The sequence below is a fragment of the Symphalangus syndactylus genome, chromosome 7 (assembly GCF_028878055.3).
Source record: "Symphalangus syndactylus isolate Jambi chromosome 7, NHGRI_mSymSyn1-v2.1_pri, whole genome shotgun sequence".
In the NCBI taxonomy this organism is placed as follows: Eukaryota; Metazoa; Chordata; class Mammalia; order Primates; family Hylobatidae; genus Symphalangus; species Symphalangus syndactylus.
Window position 1 is genome coordinate 47,612,567 of NC_072429.2, and position 18,449 is coordinate 47,631,015.

Consider the following 18,449-nt stretch of genomic DNA (forward strand, 5'->3'; position numbering starts at 1 on the left):
TTTTGAAATTAAAACTTTGTTTCTTGGCCAAGGATGGTGGCTCATGCCTACAGTCCCAGCACTTTGGGAGGCTGAAGCAAGCAGATCACTTGGGCCCAGGAATTCAAGACCAGCCTGGGCAACATGGCAAAGCCCCATCTATACAAAAAAACCCAAAAACTAGCCAGGTATAGTGGCACGAGTCTATAGTCCCAGCTACTCAGGAGACTGAGGTAGGAGGGTCATTTGAGCCCGGAGTCTGAGGTTGCAGAGAGCTGTGACTGTGCCACTGCACTCCAGTCGGGGTGACAGAGCGAGACCCTGTGTTAGGGAAGAAAAAAAAATTTGTTTACAACAGATAATCCAATATACCAAGAGTCTCTACATAATTATTTTGAAAAGCTGGCAGAACTAATTCTTGCTCATCCATATTACTTCCAATTGTACTGTCAAGTCATCAATATGTCTAAACACAAGCTTCTGCTGTTTGTTCACCTGTAGCATTTTTAATTCATAAGGTTTTTAAAAACCACAAATGGCCTCGCTTTTAGTTATGTAACAGGAACAAGAAATCCACCAGCAACAAAATTTTTAAAACTCAGATCTTTAGCGGCAGTCTTTAGAATTCACTCTAGATTTAAAAGTAATAAATTGTTAAAGCATGCACAAAGTTTAAGAGCGAATAAAAACTACAACTGACAAATACGTTGGTTATCATTCCAAACATGTATAACCAATTAACATGGCCTAGGGTTTTCTTTTTATTGGTATTCACTTCAGTAACTTGAATCCACAGATATAAGCAGTATATAACCAGAAAGTTACAAGTAAACACAAATTATACATGCAAATTTCTGTTCACAAAGGTCACATGTGCAGGTACATGAATTAGAAGCGTGCATCTAGGATTATGGCCAAACTGTTTTAAAAATGCAGAAATGTAAAATTACATCTTGAAAATGTGAAGAGATGGTCTACACACTTCAAAAATCAAATGTTGCTTATACCAGAGATGTATGACAATTACGGGATTCAAGTGACAAGCAGTAAGATCTCAAAAATTAATACTGGTCAAAGAGAACGGGAATATTTTTACATTTCACTGAAAATACATTGACTACTAGAATACGAAATCTAGCAGGAACTCAGGGAAAAAATTACAAAATCTAAAGCCAATTACTTAATATTTCTTATTACCTAAACAACAGCATGATATTAACAGAAAACTGCACCTGCATTTCAATTGCCAATCTCACGTTAATGAAGTTCTCCAAAAATGAAATGCAACCAAAACGGGTTCAAACTCCAAATGAAAGTCTGCAAGGCTCAGATTAAAACATGGAATGTTTCAGATGAAAGTAATAAAAATACTATTGGTTTTGTTCTTTATTGAATGGAATAAAATGTTGACATTTCTTTGAAACTTGGAACTACTAAATTTCATTTTTCCAAATGGTTCTACATTTTTTTCTTAGTGGTGCAAGTTGTCTTAAGTAGCTTAGGAAGTCAATCTCTACAAAGTACTTCTGTCCGTTGCCATTCTGATAAAACAAAAACTATTCATTAACTTAACCATATGTGTATTTTTTTTTTGCTATAACACTTAACACATGAACAGACATCTATTATTTCTCCACTAAAACAAAAGAGTACAATAGTTTTCTTCTAACTATCAGTATTGTATTTAAAAAAGGTTAACATTAAAAACAAAGAACCATTATTTTCTTCGAAATCATTAAATCTCCTTGCACATCTTAAGTTTCCTTCTTCTGTCTGCGTTCTTCTGCCAATTTATTCAGAAATTTCTATAAAGAAAGAGAATTACAGCCATTAAGTCAACTAAGAGAAACACAGCAAAATGGATTAATTCCAAAATCAAACAACCTATATCCAAGTTTAGGGACTTAAACTATAATTTTGTCAATATTTTCAACAATTAGTTAATCCTTATTAGCACACAAAAACTTTCAGGACATTACAATAAGGCATGGGGAAAAAATGGTAAAAGGTAAAAAATGGGATTTCAAATGTTATAATTAACCCTAATTTTTAGAGATGAGAAAACAAAGACCAGTCACACTGAACTGACACTACTCCAAGAACTATGGGTCTAAATAACATGCATTTTTATTTTTTTTTTTTTTTGAGGGAGAGTTTTGCTCTGTTGCTCAGGCTGGAGTGCAGTGGTGTGATCTCGGCTTACTGCAACCTCCACCTCCCAGGTTCAAGTGATTCTCCTGCCTCAGCCTCCCAAGTAGCTGGGATTACAGGCACCTGGCCACCAAGCCCAGCTAATTTTTTTGTACTTTTGGTAGAGACGGGGTTTTCACCGTGTTGGCCAGGCTGGTCTCAAACTCCTGATCTCAGGTGATCTGCCCGTCCCCGCCTCCCAAAGTGCTGGGATTACAGGCATGAGCTATCACATCTGGCCTCAATGCGCTATTCATTAAATCACCTCAACAAACGTTCTCTTGCAAGCCCAGCAGTAAATATTTTAGACTCATTGAGCCATTCGGTCTTTGTTACAACTACTCAATCCTGCACTGAATTATAAACTAAAACAACCATAGATGACACTTAAGTGATTATGGCTGTGGGTTCTAATAAAACCTTACAAAAACAGATGACTGAGCCACAAGTGTAGCTTGCTGACCCCCGCTATTAAACCTGTGACTGCTAGAGTCTCTAGACACCAGAGCTCCATTAAGACACTAATGGAAGTACAAAATACATATTCAAAAATCTAATCTAAAATGTCCAAAGTTTCTTTCCATCTCATTGGAATTTCAACTTTATATAGTTAATGCAAAATAGTAAGAATTAAAAGCCATTATATCCTTTAAAGAAAAACAACAACAACAAAAATCACCCCACAAACATCCAGTTAGGAAAGTATCAATTTACCATTAGCAAGTTACTGTATTGCTTAATAGTTTCTTGATGAAGGTGACAAAGCTTTTTTTAAAATAAAAGGAAATAATAGGCCGGGCATGATGGCTCACGCCTGTAATCCCAGCACTTTGGGAGGCTGAGGCAGGCGGATCACCTGAGGTCAGGAGTTCAAGACCAGACTGGCTAACATGGTGAAACCCCGTTTCTACTAAAAATACAAAAAATTAGCTGGGCGAAGTGGCATGCGCCTGTAATCCCAGCTACTCCAGAGCCTGAGGCAGGAGAATCGCTTAAACCCGGGAGGCGGAGGTTGCAGTGAGCTGAGATTGTGCCATTGCACTTCCAGCTTGGGCAACAAGAGTGAAACTGTCTCAAATAAAAAAATAAATAAATAAATAAAATATGAGGAAATAATAAAAAGAGCCACAGGAAGCACCTAGCAATCTTTTATATTATTTCCATATTCTTCTCGACAATACATGTAGTTTTTGACCCCAAACAGCTTAAAATCAAAGCTGATAAAAGTATTTGTACCAGGGCGGGCACTATGGCTCAGGCCTGTAATCCCAGCACTTTGGGAGGGTGAGGTGGGAGGATCATCTGAAGCCGGGAGTTCAAGACCAGCCTGACCAACATGGAAAAACCCCATTTCTACTAAAAATACAAAATTAGCTGGGCATGGTGGCGCATGCCTGTAATCCCAGATACTCAGGAGGCTGAGGCAAGAGAATGGCTTGAACCTGGGAGGCGGGGGTTGGGGTGAGCCAAAATCGCGCCATTGCACTCCAGCCCTGGGCAACAAGAGCAAAACTGTCTCAAAAAAATAAAATAAAATAAAATAAAATAATTTGTACTACATTGCTGCTACCATTGCAAATAGCCACGATTCTTTCTTCATATACAGGATGGTAAAAGACATATAGGTGGCAAAGAGCAGTTACATTAAAAAAAACAACAAAAACAGAAGTGATACACAGCCAAGAACTTGAATTATTTCCAAAATTAAAGATTACATTCATCCATTTAGTCAACAGAGAACATATCTAATGATTGAATAACTATAGTTAACTTATTATAAAGCAGTGTGAAAAACCAAGGTATCTATAATTGAGTTGTTTAGCAACTACTTTTAAGTTTCAGTCACTACTTTCAATAGGTAGTCCAAAGAGGCTGATAATTACAAAAACAAATTTCAATATATCTCAACAGGAATTATTCTTTAGTGATGTTGTGATTTATGTATTTATGCTTTTGATCTTCATATACTTTTGGTCATAAAAATAACTGAATTGTCAATAATGTCAATATTAAAAATTATTTTAATATGAATGGTCATGCCACTTTTAGTATTCAGACTCCCAGCATCTTCCAAATTAGAGAAAGTACAGCCCAACAACAATTTGAGAATACTTGAATAAGTTTAATTCTATCACAGAATTTATAATATGGTTAGAAAACACTAAATTGTTACGTAACAAGGGTAAACTATTACAAGAGGTTCAATAGATGTTTTGGTAATCCATCAATAAAGAAAGAAAAGGCCAGGCGTGGTGGCTCATGCCTGTAATCCCAGCACTTTGGGAGGCTGAGGTGGGCGGATCACCTGAGGTCAGGAATTCAAGACCAGCCAGTCTAGCCAACATGGTGAAACCCCATTTCTACTAAAAACACAAAAATCAGCTGGGTGTGGTGGTGCATGCCTGTAATCTCAGCTACTTGGGAGGCTGAGCCAGGAGAATTGCTTGAACGCAGGAGGTAGAGGTTGCAGTGAGCCAAGATTGCACCATTGCAATCCAACCTGGGCAGCAAGAGTGAAACTGTCCTTAAAAAAAAAAAAAAAAAAAAAAAAAAAAAAAAAAGCCGGGCACGGTGGCTCACGCTTGTAATCCCAGCACTTTGGGAGGCCGAGGTGGGCGGATCACGAGGTCAGGAGATCGAGACCACAGTGAAACCCCGTCTCTACTAAAAATACAAAAAATTAGCTAGGGGTGGTGGCGGGCGCCTGTAGTCCCAGCTACTCGGAGAGGCCGAGGCAGGAGAATGGCGTGAACCTGGCAGGCAGAGCTTGCAGTGAGCCGAGACTGCGCCACTGCACTCCAGCCTGGGGGACAGAGCAAGACTCCGTCTCAAAAAAAAAAAAAAAAAAAAAAAAAAAAAAAAAAAAAAAAAAAAAAAAAAAAAAAAGTAAATAAAAAGTTATCTTCAGGAGAAAGCACTGCACTGAGTCTAGAGAGAACACTATACACATTTTACTTATATATCCCACTTATTTCCATAACTTAAGTTTTCACAAAAGAACTCTCCTGTTTTACATTCAACCTTACCTTTAATTTCTGATAATGAGGAAGGCTGCTGCAATGAGTATTCTTTGCAACTTCTTCATTTGTATAAAAGAGTGAACACAGCTTACAGTAAAACCCTGTTTTAGGTATCACATAGTCTATACCTAGAAACACAAACATACATTCTTACAAATTAAACTGAAGATTTTATTTAGTATTCACAATTTTACCTGTCAACATAATTTAAATGAAACAACATGTTTTTGAGAAGTCCAATACAGCCTAAGATGAAAAACAAAAACCGAACCATATTTTGCTTTTACCTAATTGATATTTGAGGTCTCACCTAACTGTATTCTTAAAAAAAGAAATATAATACAGAAAAACAACACAGAAAAGCAAAACAAAAGCATGTGTAATTTGCAAGAAATTTTATGAAAAAAGGGAACACACTGTGGAATGACAACAGAAAATAATACAAAATCAGAGACATGCATAAGAGCAAAATACATCAATTAAGATTTATAAATTGTTCCCCATAGAAACAAAACAAATTTAAAATGCTATCACAGCTTATATAAGACCAACTTTAAAATCTTATTTTAAAACCTAAGAGTTTGTTTTGAGGAGAGTGAGGAAGGTGAAGAACAAAGACTTAAATCTCACCAACAGGAACATTGGGCTGATATGGTCCAATTCTATACTCATCTGGGATTGTATAGTCCTCCTTGTTCTCATCACTTTGACCATCTGCGTTTTCACTTGTATCTTTGTTGGGATCATCAGCGTTCTCAGCAGATTCAGCACCTGGTTCTGTGTTTTCCTCATTTTTAATTCCATTTTCCAACGCTGCTTCGTTTTCTTGATCAAGTTCCTCGATCTTGTCCACCTTAATTTCAACCAAACCATCATCATTTTTGTCACCAGATTTAAATGCCATGCCCGATTTACGAAGTTTCTGAAGTTCCGAATCTTCCTCATCACCAACCTCATCTAGAGTGACAAAACCTTCCATACTCCCTGGGAAACGACGCTGTTAAGAAAGACAAATTTACTCTGCAACAATTATCCTGCAGCATCCCTTCCATCTGCTTTACTTGAAGGGAAACGGAGAGCGTCTTTGCCTTTTTGTTTTTGTTTGTTTGTTTGTTTTGAGACGGAGTCTTGGTCTGTTGCCCAGGCTGAAGTGCAGCGGCGCGATCTCGGCTCACTGCAACCTCCGCCTTGCTGGTTCAACGCCATTCTCCTGCCTCAGCCTCCCCAGTAGCTGGGACTACAGGCGCCCGCCACCACGCCCGGCTAATTTTTTTTGTAATTTTAGTAGAGACGGGGTTTCACAGTGTTAGCCAAGATGGTCTCAATCTCCTGACCTCGTGATCCACCTGCCTCGGCCTCCCGAAGTGCTGGGATTACAGGCGTGAGCCACCATGCCCGGCCACATCTTTGTCTTTATTCATTGGCTCAAAATAGTAACTTCTTCCTTTCTCCCAAAAAATTACTGATAATTTGAAAAATAATTTAGCTTATTTTAAAACTAAAAAATGGAAGGTCTGCCTCATACAAAGAGCAGAAGTTAAATGAGATAAGAATATTCATATTTTATCTTTTCTGAGACTACAATGCTGCTAGGGAATGTGTAAAAAACTTGATTTGGTAAAAGTTGAGCAATGTCCTTTGTAAGGCAGTATATTGCAAATACCTACTCTTAGAGCAAACGCTCAAATAGTGTAATGGCTAAAAAAACCAAGCTCTGGGCCAGGCATGGTGGCTCACACCTGTAATTCCAGCACTTTGGGAGGCTGAGGTGGGCGGATCACCCTGAGATCTCAGGAGTTCAAGACCAGCCAGGCCAACATGGCAAAACCCCGTCTCTACTAAAAATACAAAAATTAGCCTGGTGTGGTGGTGGGTACCTGTAATCCCAGCTACTTGGGAGGCTGAGGCAGCAGAACTTGAACCTGGGAGGTGGAGGTTGCAGTGAGCCGAGATCACAGCACTGCACTCCAGTCTGGGCGACAGAGTGAGACTCCGTCTCCAAAAAAAAAAAAAAAATCATGCTCTGAAGAATGACTGCCTAGGTTTAAATTTTGGCTCTGTGTCTTATAAGCAGTATGGTTATTTAACTTCTCCATACTTCAATTTTCCTCATTTATGGATTGGAGATCACAGTATGAGATGCATATGGTTATAGTGAGGATCAAATTAATAAATTTAAACTTAGAAAAATGTATGGCATTAAATGCCATAAACATCAGTAATTATTAGCATTTACAAATGTAAACATAATGATTAGCTCTAGTTACAAAAATAAATGAAGTTATTTGACCAAGCCATCAAATAAAAACCGAGGTAAATATTGGTTTTGAGTTGAATGTTGCATAAAAGGAACCAATGGAATATGGAATAGGATGGCAAAAATCTCATTTCACTCTACTTCTTTTTTTTTCCTTGAGACAGAGTCTCGCTCTTGTCACCCAGGCTAGAGTACAGTGATGGGATCTTGGCTAACTGCAACTTCTGCCTCCCAGATTCAAGCAATTCTCCTGCCTCAGCCTTCCAAGTAGCTGCTACAGGTTATGTGCCACCATGCCCGACTAATTTTTGTATTTTTAGTAGAGACGGGGTTTCACCATGTTGGTCTTGAACTCCTGGCCTCAAGTGATCTGCCGGGCCTCCCAAAGTGCTGGGATTACAGGCGTGAGCCACTGGGCCCAACCGACTCCGACATTTTATGAGCCATTTAACATAAAAAGTTTGCCTCAAAGGCATTTTAATGCCCTACCCCTTAAGCTAGGCAGTCAGCACAATGTGGGTGTTTTGTTTTACTCTTCTTTATAGCATGTGTGTATTTTTATATTTATATTCACTTTATATGTGGCTTCTAAATGACTTACATGTTCAAATAAAATTGTTTTAAAAGATACTAAAGTATCTGACCAGGCCAATATTTCTCAAATAGGAAAAATTATTCAATAATTTTTGAATGAGTGGCAAAAGGTTTTAACTATCTTGGGTCAGTTAACTTACTGCAAACTCATGTCCTGTATTTTTTTTCAAAGCTACATTATAAGGCTGCCTACCTACATGCTACCACAACTATTTTTTCTTAAAGCTACACTATAAGGCTGCCTACCTATATGCTACCACTACAATACAGAAGCATATATATGAGTCTTTCTCCCTCATTTTTACTAAAAAGTTTCCTCTTTTGAGCTGATGTTTTTTGCCAACTATAACAACATGTCTTATTTAATTATTTATTGCAGAGTTTAGATTTAAATGTTTATATTCTGGTTCATATCCGATTTATTTTCTGATTTAAATCATGTAATTCTCTATCTGATCCTGCTTAGGTAAATAACTTGAAATACTGATCTGATCTAATGTTCTATTAAAACAAATCAATGTATCTTTCTTTACCTTTTTAAGCTTTTTCTTTGCTGCTGCTGAAGCACTTGCATCTTTTTTCACAGCTTTATCTGAAGGTTCCTTTTTCCCATCAGAAGCCACATCACCTAAATTAGCAAGATCAGTCTCGTCTCCCACTGAACTGCCACTTTCTAGCAGTGCTGCTGCTTCTTCTTCATCTACAAGTAGCTCATCTTCAGATTCAAGAAGCATATTAGGTTCCTGCTCTGTCTGGTCATCCTTTGTGTCTTTCTCACCATCTTCACCGGACTTCTCTTCTTGTTCTTTACCTTCGGTTGAACTTTCAGTCTTCTGGGAACCATCAGTTTTGGATTTCTTATCACTTGGAGATTCTTTGCCATCTGGAGAGTAAGATCTTTTTCTGAAATCAAAAGAAAACACCACAATTAATTTGTTGTCTGAAAAAGTAAAGCTGAATATACTCACACATATGAAAAACAAAATGAAATTACCGGGATTTATCTTTTTTCAGTAAATCAATGCCTCTGTTTGGAATCTAAAAGACAAAAGTTTTGCAGAAGTTAACATTTGCAGAATACACAATTATCCAGTGAATTAATAATTGGAGACAATCCCTATAATCAACTCAGCTTATTCAATTCCCGTAACCTTATTTGAGAACCTAAGCTGCCTACAGTCATTCATTCATCATGACCATACCAACGGAGAAGTGGAAAATAAAACATTCTGGTAGCAGAACGCTATTAAAAACAAACAGATAAGAGCAATGAAGGTGTCCTTTAGGGAAGACTAGTTTAAAAACTTCTGCCATTAAAGACCAGAAAAAAAGGTTGTTTTTTTTTCAATAACTTATTTCAATAGGTTTCCCTCTTTCAATAAACTTACATTTCAATAATCCTGTATTTTTAGCATACAAAAATGTTTAAAAGAATGTTGTGGCTTTAAATATGTAAAAACAGGCTGTTAAATGATGACAAATCAAATACTACATACCCTCAGAACCAGTTTTTTATATTTCTCAGACAGGTCAACCTTCACACATCTTCCCTGAAACCAAAGGGCTTTTTTCAAACAATGGTCAACCATTGCCATTGCATCTTCTCTTGTCTCCATCTCAATAAAAGCCTTAAAAAGAAAGAAAAGAAACCACAAAGCACATTATATTTTACAAAATTGTATAAAACCTTATTATGTATTCTACCTACTGGTTAGAAAATTTTCATTACTTTTCTTTTTTGACACAGGGTCTCACTGTGTCACCCAGGCTGGAATGCAGTGGCACAATTTTGGCTTGCTGAAGCCTTGATATACTGGGCCCAAGTGATCCTCCCACCTTAGCCCCCCAGTAGCTAGGTCTACAGGCATGCACCACCATGCCTGGCTAATCTTTGTATTTTTTGTAGAGATGCAGTTTCGCCATGTTGCCTAGACTGGTCTCGAGCTCCTGGACTCAGGTGATCCTCCTGCTTTGGCCTCACGAATTGCTGGGATTACAGGTGAAAGCAATCACATCCGGCTAAAAATTTTAATTTTTAGCACAGAGTTAAAAAAAGTCACTGAATATCAGGGCTGGGCGCAGTGGCTCACACCTGTAATCCCAACACTTTGGAAGGCCAAGGTGGGTGGCTTACCTGAGGTCAGGAATTCCAAGAACAGCCTGACCAGTATGGTGAAACCCCATCTTTACTACAAATGCAAAAATTAGCTGGGCCTGGTGGAGTGTGCCTACTGTAGTCCCAGCTACTTGGAAGGCTGACACAGGAGAATTGCTTGAACCCAGGAGGCGGACGGAGTTTATAGTGAGCCAAGACGGCATCACTGCACTCTAGACTGGGAGACAGAGCAAGACTCCGTCTCAGAAAAAAACCAAAACCAAAAAACCAACCTGTCAGATTTACAAAATCCCCAACAATCACTGTAGTGCCAAATACTAAACCATCTATATACACTCTTTCTGCAAAAAAGTAATAAACTTAAGATATTAAAATAGTGTTAAGAAAAATAAAAGTCTGGAAAGACACAAACTTGCGATGTTGAATTACAGAATTGTTTAAAACAAAAAAAGAAAAATAAAAAAAATGTTCTCCTCATCCTTATTTCCTTTTTGAGACAGGGTCTCACTCCACTGCCTATGCTGAAGTACAGTAGCACAATCATAGCTCACTACAACCTTGGACTCTTGGGTTAAGTGTTCTACCTGACCTCAGACTCCCGGAGTAGCTAAAATTGTATGAACATGCCACTTTGCCTGGTTAAAAAAATTTTTTCTGTACAGATGTGGCCTCAATATGTTGTCAGGGTGGTCTCAAACTCCTGGGCAACTCCGGCCTCAGCCTCCCAACGTCTAGGGATTTACAGGCATTAGCCAATGCACCTGGCATAACTCTAAATTTTGTTTTTTTGTGATGAAGTCTTGCTCTGTCACCCAAGATGGAGTGCAGTGGCGCGATCTCGAGTCATTGCAAGCTCTGCCCCCCGGGTTCATGCCATTCTCCTGCCTCAGCCTCCCCAGCAGCTGGGACAACAGGCGCACGCCGCCACGCCCAGCTAATTTTTTTGTATTTTTAGTAGAGACAGGGTTTCACTGTGTTAGCCAGGATGATCTCGATCTCCTGACCTCGTGATCTGCCTGCCTCCGCCTCCCAAAGTGCTGGGATTACAGACGTGAGCCACTGCGACTGGCTAACTCTAAATTTTTTAAATATAAGAAAAAAAGTATGAAACATTAATTTTTTGAGACCCTGTCTCAAAAAAAAAAAAAAAAAAAAACAAAAAACAAACTAGTCCTCCAGATTTCATCACTAAAAATAGAGATATACTAAAAAAAAAAAAAGAAAAAAAATTTTTTTTTTTTTTTTTCCTTGAATTGGGAGTCAGTCTCGCTCTGCTGCCCAGGCTGGAGTGCAGTGGTACAATCTCAGCTCACTGCAACCTCCGCCCCCCCCATGGTTAAGCAATTCTCCTGCCTCAGCCTCCCAAGTAGCTGGGATTACAGGCACATGCCATCACGCCCAGATAATTTTTGTATTTTTAGTAGAGACAGGTTTTCACCATGCTGGCCAGGCTGGTCTCGAACTCCTGACCTCAGGTGATTTGCCCTCCTTGACCTCCGAAAGTGCTGGGATTACAGGTGTGAGGAACCACGCCCGGCCCCATATTGAAAAATCTTAAAGGATTTTAATAAATTATCTTCTCTAAAACTTCCTTATGTATATTACCTGACTTTTCATCCTCATCAATATGTAATTCTTTATTTTCCCGTAAGGCTCAGCAAGCTTGAGAACAGCACTATCCGAATAGCCAGAATGGGGCAAATTGCTGAGATGTATCACACGTCCAAGCTCTTGCTTTTGATCAAACTTCTGATCTGGCTTTCCTTCAGGTTTCTTTAATAAATAACAACAACAAAAGGACAAATGTGCAATAATTATTAGTTAACAGTTAAAAACATCCTAGTCTTTACCAATTATTTTATTTTTATGGAGACGAGGTCTTGCTATGTTGCCTAGGCTTGCCTCGAACTCCTGGGCCTCACATAATCCTTCTGACCTTGGCCTCCCAAGGTGCTGGGATTACAGGCGTGAGCCACCACGCCTGACCTTAGCAATAATTTTAAATAACCGAAGTTAAATATTAAAATGATTTGTTAAACTGATATACAGCTTGAAAAAATAAACATTACCTTTATTCTTTTATACTTCTGGGATAAATGAACTCTCACTGGCTTGCCAAATACTAACGCTGGTGTGGTTGTGTAATAATCCACTGCAGCCTGAGCATCCTCTGTGGTTGCCATTTCAATAAATGCCTGAAATTATACAAAAAGTTATTTCTCTGTTTTTTCCAATCAGCTTTCTCACAGTGAACTAAAGATTTTTTTTCCTAAAAAATAACAATGCTCCACATCTTTCCAGATACATTTAATCATTAAGTAGAAAATACTTTCAAGAATTAAAATACAAAACAAAAAACAGGCTGGGCCCAGTAGCTCACGCCTGTAATCCCAACATTTCGGGAGGCTGAGGCAGGCGGATCACGAGGTTGAAAGATCGAGACCATCCTGGCCAACCAACATGGTGAAACCCCGTCTCTACTAAAAATACAAAAATTAGCTGGGTGTAATGGTGGATGCCTGTAGTCCCAGCTACTTGGGAGGAGGCTGAGGCAAGAGAATGGCTTGAACCTGGGAGATGGAGGCTGCAGTGATCCTCACTGCACTCCAGCCCAGGTGACAGAGTGACACTCAAAAACAAAACAAAACAAAAACAAACAAAAAATGTTGGCTGGGTGTAATAGCCGACGCCTGTAATCCCAGCACTTTGGGAGGCCAAGGTGGGTAGATCACCTGAGGTCAGGAGTTCGAGACCAGCCTGGCCAACGTGGTGAAACCCCATCTCTATTAAAAATACAAAAATTAGCCGAGCATGATAGTGGGCGGCTGTAATCCCAGCTACTTGGGAGGCTGAGGTAGGAGAATCGCTTGAACACAGGAGGCGGAGGTTGCAGTGAGGCGAGATCGCGCCACTGCACTCCAGCCTGGGTGACAGAGTGAGACTCCATCTCCCAAAACAAAGAAACAAAAAAACCCCCCAAAAAAATGGTGCCAATTTGCTATTTTATTACAAAGGCCACCTCAAATTAATTCATTCTACTGCATTACTTTATCATTTACGATGCCTATTGGACTAAAAATAATGACTTGAAACCATCATTGTGGTATAGATCTGAAATGGCTTTCCACAGAATTTTCCTTTTACAACTTTTATAGTACTATAGTGACAAATAACTACCTAAGGATCATAATCTATAGTTACTAATAATCCATTAGTACTCTATTATACTCATCAACTACTGGCCTTTTCCTCTACTACATTCTGCATTTGATAAACTTAAGATTACCTTGAGTTTTATTTTTCTAATACAAAATCATTTAATTCTTACAGAACATATATTAGTGGCATGAATAAATGAATAATACCATTACTTCAATTCATACCTCATTAATTTTATTTAGAATCAGATGATTTGAAATGACTCCAAATGGTTCTACCAGCTGTAATAGCTGGTATCTCAAGTTTTTCCCTCGTTGAAAATCCATGATGTGAACAACTCTGCTAGTTTCCTATCCATTAGGGGAAAAAAACCAAGCAATTAAGTCTCTTCAAAGCAATATGAAACCAATTATGCATTAGGACTTTTTATAATCTATAATTAACCAGTAGAGTGTAAGTAAAACAACTCATAACATTCTAGAGAATTTTAAAACTACACATCAAACGTCACTGGGTAAGTTCTGACCATAACCAAATGGTTAAACTACTTCAAAGTGTCAAAACATACTCTCTGTAGTGATTTTTAAATTAAATATTGTACATATAACTGGACAGCAAAGTTTCCAAGATGCTGAATCAAGGTGAGCTCACTGGACTATGGGCATATAAAATTTAAAGTTTTAACTATTATCAAAGCCATATAAAAACGTGATTGTTTTCAAATTATAGCAATGTTCCCATAAGGACCAGGATACATATTCAACTAGTAAAGATTTAGGTCAAATCATATTCCCGAAAATCGTAAATACAGTAAAAGCAAAAGCTTCATTACTGACCACTCTGCCTTTTTGCATATGTCTAGGTCCTTGTAGGTTTCCATTTCCAGCACCTTTACGGGAAGAGAAAGTTTTCAGTCTTGTAATCAATATACTTGCTTAAAAAAGCAATTTTACTGAAAAATGCGCATCTTCCAAACACAAATGAAAAGCTCTTACAACCATCACTTTTCATGCAATGTTTTTTTCCGTGTAATATTTGAATGAACCTTCTTTCACCTATAATCATTGCCTTTAATTTTCAGAATGGGGCCGGGTGTGGTGACTCACGCCTGTAATCCCAGCACTTTGGGAGGCTGAGGTGAGCAGATCATTTGAGGCCAGGTGTTTGAGACCAGCCTGGGCAACACGGCGAAACCCCTGCCTCTACCAAAAATACAAAAATTAGCCGGGTGTGGTGGCACATGCTTGTAATTGCAGTTACTCAGGAGAGGCTGAAGCATGAGAGTCGCTTTAACCTGCGAGGCAGAGGTTGCAGTGAGCAGAGATTGCATCATTACACTATAGCCTGAGTGACGGAGTGAGACTCTGTCTAAAATAAATAAGTAAAATTTGCGGCCTGGCACAGTGGCTCGCGCCTGCAATCCTAGCACTTTGGAGGCTGAGGTGGGTAGATCACCTGAGGCCAAGAGTTCCAGACTAGTCTAGCCAACGTGGTGAAACCCCATCTCTACTAAAAATACGAAAATTAGCTGGGCATGGTGGTGGGCACCTGTAATCCCAGCTGCTCGGTAGGCTGAGGCAGGAGAATTGCTTGCACCCAGGAGGCGGAGGTTGCAGTGAGCCAAGATCGCGCCATTGCACTCCAGCCTGGGCAATAAGAGCGAAACTCTGTCTCAAATAAATAAATAAAAATAAAAATTTTCAGTAAGGGCTCTGTAGGGAAAAGTAACATGAATTTTATATAATTACCCAGATTTCCTCTTGGTCCAACTGCTGGTCCCCCAAGATGAAACGAGGGAGGCGGAGGTCCCAGAATTCCTGGTGCTGGATTTGTAGACTGCTGCAACATGAATGGATCACCCCTGGTAGAGTGAAGACATAAAATATAAATCATAATAAAGAGGTCCATTGGAAAGAATTAAGATTTAATGTTAAAGCACCCCAATATATGACCACAACCACTTCAATCTTTCAGGGTATCTGTGAAGTAACTAGGTCAAAGTCTACATTAACAATGAATACAAATTACTACATAATATATATTCTAAAAATTGTTAACCAAAGTGAGTTTTATCAAAGTCTCATTTTCAGTAAAGAAATTCTGAAAATACTTTGTTTATGAAATGTTGAAAGTTAAACCTGAATTCCTTACATTGATCTCCTTTACAAATGGTAGCTTAAAAAATTTAACTTACATTGTGTGTCCTGTATCATTGTCAGGATTCCATTCTGGGTAGCTTTAAAAAGACCAGAAAATTAACTTTAAAATAAAACTGTCCTTTTCACAAAACAGCCTTGTTTGGCCTCTAAAATAGAGATCATTTATTAGTAAAGTTATCTGAGAGTCTAAGTGTTAGAGACATAGTTTTAAAGCATTTCCTATAGATATTTCAAAAGAAAAATTTCAGAACTTCAAAATAATCCACGAGAATAAACTGTTTTGTATTGCTTGCAAATGCAGATAATGTTGAAATTAAGTTTTTCCTCTATTTGTTAAATTGTAAGGAGGAAGTGCTGCACAAAGAATTAGAAATGTGGGTTACATAGAAACAAGAACAGAGCACAGATTTTCCTTCTCCAATATTAATACCAAGAGCACAGTTGAGTTGTGACATTAGAAAGAAAGAATAGCCCCAACAGAGTTAGGCATATGTGAAAATTCCAACTCCAGTGAACAATGGGCACTGTGTGCTGCTTAAGCAAGGAGTTTCTTTAGGAATTCCATTTCATGGTAGCAGCCTGAACTCAAAACCAAAGATCTCAAAAGCAAAATAAAAATACATCACCAAGGATCTTGCTGGACAACGAATTAAGAGTATTTTAATAACCTACCCTCTTTTCTGTATCTTTTACATTTTTAGAGCATGTATTATTAAAAATGCTACTGTTTAATCCACTCTACATATCAAATACTATCTTTCACTATGTCTAGTAAAAATCATCAATTTGTATAATGACCAATGTGTATCCTAGAAATGATGTTAAATAACAAAATATCATTATTATTGCATCTAATATTCAATATGAAATTTCCAGATCTAAACATTTTACTTCTAAATAGTATTGCCCATACAGTAACACTATGTGATATTAACACTGTGGATATTACAAGTAAATGATGAACTCCCAAAAACCAATAATGGCTGATTCTGATTCACGATAAGGATGTTTTAAAGGTATTTCAAACTCCTACATTTCAAGAAGAAGCTGGCATCGACGACTGTGACTTGCTCCATTGATATGTTGACTCCACTCCTGCAGCAAAGTAAATTAGTAGAATTAACAAAAATAAAGCTAAAATATTTTCATCTGAACCATTCAAACTCTATATTAATGTCTATGCAGTATCACAGGCTGTACAAACACTTGCCCATTCACTAAATCACATTGATTTAATTTAAAACCATTTCTCTGAATCCTTGAGGCTTGATCCTGCCCTCAAATACGCTATGCACATTCTTGGAAAAACTGGATTAACTTGTCAACATACTTAAGAGATCTGACAGGGAAAAGATATAGAGTTAATAAAGATCAAGAGGAGTAACTAACCTTGAGATCAGCAAGGCTTATTAATTTTTACTGTGGACCAAACTGAAGTATTCATTGTATGCTATAGCACTCTGAATAAAACATCCATGTTTGTATCTACTTTTCTAGAAACTATATACTATAAATGTGAACAATTAGTTAAAATAGAATCTTTTAGGCCGAGCACGGTGGCTCATGCCTATAATCCCAACACTTTGGGAGGCTGAGGTGGGTGGATCACTTGAGACCAGGAGTTTGAAACCAGCCTAGCCAACATGGTGAAACCCCATTTCTACAAAAAATACAAAATTTGGCCGGGCGTGGTGGCACACGCCTGTAGTCCCAGCTACTTGGAAGGCTGAGGCAGCAGAATCTCTTGAACCCAGCAGGCAGAGATTCCAGTGAGCTGAGACTGCGCCACCACACTCCAGCCTGAGTGACAAAGACTCTGTCTCAAAAAAACAAAACAAAACAAACAAAAACTTTAATCACATCCAGCTTTTGAGGATGTTCCAGGTTTACTACCTACTAAATACACAGTGAATGAAAAATGCACCATGATTAGCATTACCATAAAATGCTAACATGATTCAACAGGAACTGCTTTTCTAGAAAACGAATCCCATTTATCAAAATACTAAGCTCCCTTTTTATTTCCCCAAAATAAGCAAATTTAAGGAATGCCTCTTTCCAGATTTAGGGAGGGAAACATGACATTTTATCACTATAACTTTTTAGGCAATGTAAGAAAGAGGAGTTACGAAAAGTGGGCTCTGCTATTAGACTGCCTAGGTTCATTCCCAAATTACAAAGATTCATTCCCAAATGAATCTTTGGTCTGTGTTATTTAAATTCACTGGGACAATAGTCTCATAGGGTTGTTGTGAAAAGCAAATGAGTCAATAAAGGTAAAATGCTTATCAGACCCTTGCCAGGCACATGGAACGTGCTAAAAAAAAAAAAAAGAAAAGAAAAAAAGAAAAGAACTATTATTACACTGATTATAAAGCAGTCTTGTTTTACAATTCCTGCTTTACAACTATTATTGATGTTTCACAAACTCCCACAAATTGAGGTAATTTCTGTAACACCCACACTATCCAATACAATTATATTTGGAATATAAAACGTGGTCAGGCAATGTGTTTTTAAAGGGAGATGTCTCACTGAGAGCTGAACTAAATTAGAGTAAGGTACCAAATTACAAGATACATGCTTTCAAAAAGCTGCGGATTGGTATTTTAATAAATGGGATCCTTAAAAAAACAAACAAACAAAAAAAAACTGGTTTATATTTACCTGACAACAGTTTAGGTACATTCCTATGCTCTAGTAAAATTATCTAAAATCCTGTGAAAGGCCAGGTGCGGTGGCTCAGGCCTGTAGTACCAGCACTTTGGGAGGCCAAGGTGGGAGGATCAACTGAGGTCAGGAGTTCAAGACCAGACTGGCCAACATGGTGAAACCCTGTCTTTATTAAAAATACAAAAATTAGCCGGGCATGGTGGCAGGTGCCTGTAATTCCAGCTACTTGGAAGGCTAAGGCAGAACAGCTTGAACCTGGAAGGCAGAGGTTGCAGTAAGCCAAGATCACGCCATTGCACTCC

General features: G+C 38.3%; 1 protein-coding gene across 24 annotated transcripts in view; it reads right to left on the minus strand.

The window, feature by feature from the left end:
* Positions 1-686: 686 nt before the first annotated feature.
* MATR3 (matrin 3) overlaps positions 687-18,449 on the minus strand; it is a 55,196-nt gene continuing 37,433 nt past the window's right edge. For 11 of the 24 annotated variants that reach the window (XM_063642745.1, XM_055286074.2, XM_063642749.1 and 8 more), the window contains 13 exons: positions 16,508-16,569; positions 15,510-15,551; positions 15,064-15,176; positions 14,152-14,204; positions 13,540-13,665; positions 12,226-12,351; positions 11,762-11,929; positions 9,537-9,668; positions 9,035-9,078; positions 8,574-8,943; positions 5,820-6,186; positions 5,196-5,317; positions 687-1,784 (listed from right to left, as the gene is read on the minus strand). In XM_063642745.1, coding sequence (XP_063498815.1) covers positions 1,734-1,784; positions 5,196-5,317; positions 5,820-6,186; positions 8,574-8,943; positions 9,035-9,078; positions 9,537-9,668; positions 11,762-11,929; positions 12,226-12,351; positions 13,540-13,665; positions 14,152-14,204; positions 15,064-15,176; positions 15,510-15,551; positions 16,508-16,569 — 1,776 coding nt within the window. In that variant the 3' untranslated portion in view covers positions 687-1,733. Of the gene's footprint in view, positions 1,785-5,195; positions 5,318-5,819; positions 6,187-8,573; positions 8,944-9,034; positions 9,079-9,536; positions 9,669-11,761; positions 11,930-12,225; positions 12,352-13,539; positions 13,666-14,147; positions 14,205-15,063; positions 15,177-15,509; positions 15,552-16,507; positions 16,570-18,449 lie in introns of all 24 variants that reach the window. The other 13 variants (XM_063642750.1, XM_055286077.2, XM_063642755.1 and 10 more) reach the window with 3 other exon arrangements.